Source organism: Loa loa (assembly GCF_000183805.2).
Source record: "Loa loa unplaced genomic scaffold supercont3.695, whole genome shotgun sequence".
NCBI lineage: Eukaryota > Metazoa > Nematoda > Chromadorea > Rhabditida > Onchocercidae > Loa > Loa loa.
In genome coordinates, this window is record NW_018108875.1 from 12,226 (window position 1) to 18,308 (window position 6,083).

At 35.6% G+C, this 6,083-nt stretch overlaps 2 protein-coding genes across 2 annotated transcripts in view; one reads left to right on the plus strand and one right to left on the minus strand.

Moving 5' to 3' along the window:
* Window positions 1-1,978, plus strand: part of LOAG_18928 (hypothetical protein) — a gene marked incomplete at its 5' end in the record, with an annotated part of 3,553 nt that extends 1,575 nt beyond the window's left edge. The window contains 4 exons of the mRNA XM_020451590.1: window positions 461-585; window positions 840-886; window positions 1,222-1,536; window positions 1,777-1,978. Of these exons, the coding sequence (XP_020304613.1) occupies window positions 461-585; window positions 840-886; window positions 1,222-1,536; window positions 1,777-1,887 (598 nt within the window). The 3' untranslated portion in view covers window positions 1,888-1,978. The remainder of the gene's footprint in view (window positions 1-460; window positions 586-839; window positions 887-1,221; window positions 1,537-1,776) is intronic.
* A 633-nt stretch (window positions 1,979-2,611) lies between these two features.
* On the minus strand, window positions 2,612-5,464 carry LOAG_11824 (beta-tubulin; the record flags this gene model as incomplete). The annotated part of the gene is made up of 9 exons (XM_003147341.1): window positions 2,612-2,796; window positions 2,919-3,096; window positions 3,172-3,267; window positions 3,653-3,840; window positions 4,017-4,179; window positions 4,351-4,479; window positions 4,667-4,893; window positions 5,235-5,343; window positions 5,408-5,464. The coding sequence occupies 9 exons, from the start codon at window positions 5,462-5,464 to the stop codon at window positions 2,612-2,614; spliced, it is 1,332 nt and encodes a 443-aa protein (XP_003147389.1).
* Window positions 5,465-6,083: the final 619 nt, after the last annotated feature.

Here is a 6,083-nt window from a genome sequence, read left to right on the forward strand (position 1 = left end):
CTCAAATTGTAGGTCAACAGTATTGATGCTGCCTTGTTAGTACCGTTTTACATCATTTTGCAACTGTCGATCGGAGAAAACGAGCGCTGGCTGAAGTTGCACGATGCTTACGACCTCGGTAAATTGTTTATCCCTAATGTTTCCTTGGTAGTGTACTAGAAATGAACAAGATTGTTCTGTCATTCAGTGTAGCTGCTGATTACATATGGGATATGAAAGCATGTAAGCTTTTCAAGAAAGACTAAAAAAGCTACTCATCATAATATTCTTTTCTTTCCTTATATGGTAATATCTCTCGTTTTATTCAAACACTTTGGAATGTTTTCAATTGTGCTGCATACATCATTCAGTGGGTGTATTCCCGTGATATAATGAAATATTCAAGTTGAATTTCTCGAAGATGTAACTAATACATATCCAAATCTCCAAAAATGTTAACTTCGCTTTCTATATTTTTTAGTGGCAAAGTACTGATATATGTTTGGGCATTCGAACAACCCAATGGGAAATTTCCATCGCAGGATGTATTAGTGCCTTGCCAATTACATCACACCAATAGTATTTCCTCCAATGATCACGATAAGCGTACTCAATTTTCTCACTTTTTAAAACAGTGATATGTATTTCCTAGAAGAATTACGCTTTATCACGATGAATTTTGACCTTCTTAGCTATATTTACTGCTTATCGTTATATTGGATAATACTCAAATATATATTTATAGCATAGGGAATCACAAATGCAATGAAAAGAGCGAAATCCCAATTTATTAATAATTGGCAAATCATGTTTTCTTGCTTTGTTTTTTAACGGAAAAGATATTTTAAAATATATTCCAGCTATCAAATTCCATATGAATTCAACCAGAGAGGAGCGTCTAATAAGGGTAAGCCTTTGGCAAATTAAAATATACGCCTTTTTAAACCACTGCACGGTATGCTCTCGACTCCGCTGTCCATCCTATCACCGGAATTATATGTTAATTCATTGCAGTAAAGTTTCTAATGACTTAACTGGCAGTTTAAATTCTCCGACCTCGTCATGACATAATGTACTATCAATTCCATATCGCGATTTGTCGAATTCTTTTCAACTTTCTAAATCAAATAATGAATATCTTCCATGAAATGATACCTGTTGTTATATTTGATTGGTTTAATCAGATTTAACACTAACATTAGCAAGTTTTTCTCGAAGTTCGAGTCATATTTGCTTTTTAAGGATTCCATAGCTGTGAACTTTTTGGTAGAGAATGTAACACAAACTGCACATACACCATTATTCCATCGTATTTGTAATGTATTCACATCCCTCCACACATTATCACGAAACCTTCGATCGACTCTTAACGGACGCACAACAAAGCGCTATTTAAGCACACTGATAACAGGCAATCTGCGATGCTTAATGCGGCACAATGCGGTTGAACGGTTTTCCGTGGAGTTTACGGAACGTATTATAAAAATGGCTTTAACGGAAGTGTTATGCATTAAACTACAGTGTAATTCTTATCGATTTTATCATGTTTTTAAGAGGGTTAGTTCAAAAAATTTCTAGAAATATAAAGGAAAGAAATTTTCTTTTGAATAGCTAAAAGTTGTAAATGATGAAATTATATTCGTACAGTTCCGTTTTTCCGTTTTCTCTTCTTCTCAGTATAGAATATTAACGAATGGTATTTTCGAACATCATATCACATTTTCACAAATATATTGCCAAATATTATATCACATTTTCAGGGATTTATTTAGCTGTATAAATGGGAAATAGTTGCAGGATGAACTGAAAGCTCTCATAGCAACGACACCATCGTTACGATTGGTGCATTTGGATTACGAACATGCAAATTGGTGGGCAATTGCCGAAAAAGCTGATTCATTCTCATAATTTCCCTTATGGAACATATAATCATATAAATTATTAGTCCAAAAAAAAAGCTCTCGTGTTAATCCTTTGTCCGGCTATTATTTCTTTGGACTGAATAATTTACGAGAAAGGTGGTGGCAAACACCAAACTGGCCCATAAGTTCGATAACACAGAATGTAAATACAATAACCTAGCCGTTATCGGCTCGTAATCGGATTGATCAGCAAAGAAAATAAGAACGGTTGTTGAATTTCTCTTTCTGCTCTGCACACAGAGTTCTTATATTTAATTTGCGGAAGTCAAGGTAAGATAAGCATAAAATGTCACATAATTCGATTAATTTGACAAATAAATCTGTTGTTACATAATTTAAGTAATTTCACACAATGAAATTGTCGCACAAAACCCAATTAATTTCAAAGGGAATTTGTTCCCAAAATTTAAAATCCATTTACTAATTGATTTAAATCAATCTTCTAACATTAACGACAAAACAATCGTCCAGCAGAAGCTGTGGAAGAGTGATATCATGAGTTAAATATTCTTAACCATACCATGTAAATCGACTAGTTTTATGGAATTACTGCCACGTCGTTTTTTGAAACTCATTAAGTAATTCAAGAGTTTTTTGAAACTTATTAAGTAATTCAAGACTCATTAAGTAATTCAAGAGATGAAGAAAAACAGCAAAAACCGCTTCGATATAAAACAGATTTCCGCAGCAATGAAATCACTTATCGATCTTCATTCCTGACCCTGCTCTTCCATATCATCGACCGCTTCACTTGGATCCCCATCGTCCAGTATGTTCTGGCAGTTCTCATATTCCGAAATCAAGCTTTTCATATTATTTCCCGCGTCTATGAATTCGGTTTCCTCCATTCCTTCGCCTGTGTACCAATGCAGAAAGGCTCTGCGCCGAAACATCGCTATAAAAAAAAACGTTTGAAATGGCATAGTTTTGCGGAATTCAAAATCCTGGTTTAGAACTTTTTTCACAACATTTCGCTAAATTCATGAATTGTGGCCAATTCAAAAAAAAGAAAGCAACCTTCGAATTGTTCTCTGATTCTGAAAAACACTTCTTTGATGGCAGTGGTGTTACCGAGAAAAGCACTACTGACTCTGGTTCCGCGAGCGGGCAATTCGCAGCCGTCTAACTTGATGTTATTTGGCAACCATTCAGCGACCAGTATATTACGAATACTCAAAATATGATTTTCCACTTCCTGCAGAACATGATTTGGTAACGATTCGGTGATGGCTCGAACGATATTGTAAGTTTATCTAAATTATTTACTGACATCCACCGATATTTGTCCACGGACCATTGCAGCAGCAGCCAGATAACGACCATTTCTCGGGTCACAAGCGGTTATTAAGTTGCGCGCGTCAAACAGCTATAATAGAATCTTTAAGTACTTGAATTGCAAATGAATTGAAAACTGTCCTGTGGGAAATTGTTTCTTCTTTCTAGTAACTTTTTCTTAGAGCAATTTCTTCTAGTAATTTTCTAATCTTCAATCTCTTTAATGGTATCTGAACACGACCAGTTAGTTGACTCATATGAGAACTATTCGCTTACGTTGTAGAAGCGAAAGGTTTGCAAAAAAGCGAAGCAATCTCAAATAAATATACCTTCATATTTCAAAATAATGATATTGAAAGCAATGCTTCAAGGATCCCAACAATTGTAATTGTTAGACTAAAGAGTTTAAATGCGAGTGAATAAAATTGGGATTTCATAAGTCATGTTTGATTTCATCTAATTTTTCTAAAAGCAACCTGTTGGATTAATTCATTGACTTCCAATCTGGGTCCAATGATATTTTGAGCAGTCAGCGGAACAAATGCAGACGTCAGAAAGTGAAGTCTCGGGAAAGGAACCATACTGACAATCAGTTTACGCAAATCAGAATCAAACTGTCCAGATAATCGTAGGAAACTAGTTATTCTGGACATAGCCATCGATGCTCAAAAAATGGTCATTATCTATTGCTAATTTTTATTGCAGTTTTTTTCCAAATGCCCAACATCGATGAGATTTGTATTTATTTCTTTTCCTGCGCACAAATATCCTTTCCATAATCAAATCACTTGCAGTTTTCTCCACCCATGGTATGACCCACTAAAAAAGTTTCAGACTAACCTAAATGATTGAGATCATCGTAATTTGGCCAGCGAATTCCCAGCGCACGCATAACAATACGGTGAAGCGCCTCGTTATCAATACAAAATGTCGCATCTACATTTTCGACCAGCTGTTGCACGGACAACGTTGTATTGTATGCCTCCGTGATAACACCCATTACCTGTCATCCAAATTTAGAGACAGCTCTTAGATGAAATCATTATTTGACATAAAGCAACATGCTCAACATTTATCAATAAATCTGTTCAAGTTCAGTTCAATTTTTTCTCATCCATTTTATTTCATTCTCAAGCAATGTGATCAAGAAATACAAAATGGTTGCATAACATACTTCGACAGAGGGGAACGTGGAAAATGACGATATAGTGCGGTTCGGATACTGTTCACGTATTTTCGTAATGATAAGCGCTCCTAGTCCAGAACCTGTACCACCTCCCAAGGAATGCGTGAGGTGGAAGCCCTATAAAAGCATTTTTCATATGGTACTTAATTCATAGAAATTGATAATTACAAAATATTTTATAACTTCTCTGTTTTGAAATGCGTCATTCTTGTTAAAACGATAACAATGATCATAACTTAGTGCTCTTTACCCTTAAATTACCTGAATCAAAATTCAAACAAAATAATACTAATTATTTCTACACCTGTAGGCTGTCGCTGATTTCCGCTTCCTGTCGGACAACTTCCATCACTGCATCAATATAGCCTCTTCCTTCTCTATAAAAACCCTTGGCCCAATTATTGCTAGCACTACCTCTACCAAACACAAAATTGTCCGATTGGAAAAGAGTTCCACGGGGAGATTGAAGCACCGTATCCAGGGTCGCCGGCTCCATATCAACAAGTATTGCACGTGGGAAATATTTGTACCCTGAAATTTAATTTCTATTTTTAAAATGGAATTCCTTATAGGTCTAATCGATCATAGTGATGGCACAAATATCCAATTAGTTTTTTTTTCTTGTTTTACACGAAGTAGATGAACTGACATAGATTGACAGAGTAGTGGAGTAATATTTTGAATAAGTTTGAATTAGTTAACTATTGTGCCTGCTTCTTTCCATGTTTGCTACAATAAATGGAAGATTAATAGTGCAATGACGGCAGGTGTGAAACTGATATTCAATCTTGCTATTTTAATTTATCCTTTGTTTGAAATGTTGGATCTCTCAGAGAAAAGAGCTTCTGAATCTAAGTAAAGAAATTACAAACCTTCCATTTCTTTGAAATATACATCAATACGTTCCAGCTGCAACTCAGAAGTACCAATATAAGTGCCATCAGGTCCGATACCGTGTTCTTTCAAAATCTCTTCCCAGAACTGTAAAGATCAGATTAATTTGTGATCTAACTTTTTGACCAAAGACAACTTTAATTGTACAAACCTTAGTTCCAATGTGATTTCCACATCGGCCTGCTTGGATATGAATAATTTCCTTCATATTCTTCTGAAAAAACCTCCCAAAAATAACCAAACAGCCACACCAGAAAGGAATACGACAAACAATAAAAACAGCTCTTTACCTCCTATCCGTTCAGGATATGATTTCTGGGAAAATCTGCATCATTTTTGAAAGAAATTTTCATAAACTACTGTTTTCACAACTAATACTTGAACATGACACCTAACGATAACAAAAACCTGAAAGCTAAATTCAAACCGTTAGTCCGCTCAGCTATACCCGCTATTTTTGGAGAGTCGTCCAACAACCATTCCAATCCTAGAGTGCATGAAAGCACGTACGCATTTGACGATGCAGCAATGGAGAGCTGATTGCGAGAGAGGGAAGGAAAATAAGACACAGTTTTCAGGAAAAAAAAACCGAAGAATGATTTCCCACCGGTAAGCCTGGGTGATAAGAACCAGTGACCACATTTACAGCCCGTGAAAATACTGGTAGCTGGTTTGTGGATGACTGACCAATTTGTTCATATAATTTCAATGCTGTTTATCTCGCAATTCTCAAACGAATGCATTATTCCAGGGATATTTTAAACCAACTTTAAACATACGCTGATCTATCTGTTGAAGTTAGTTTCAACTTCTACACTAATTTGTGG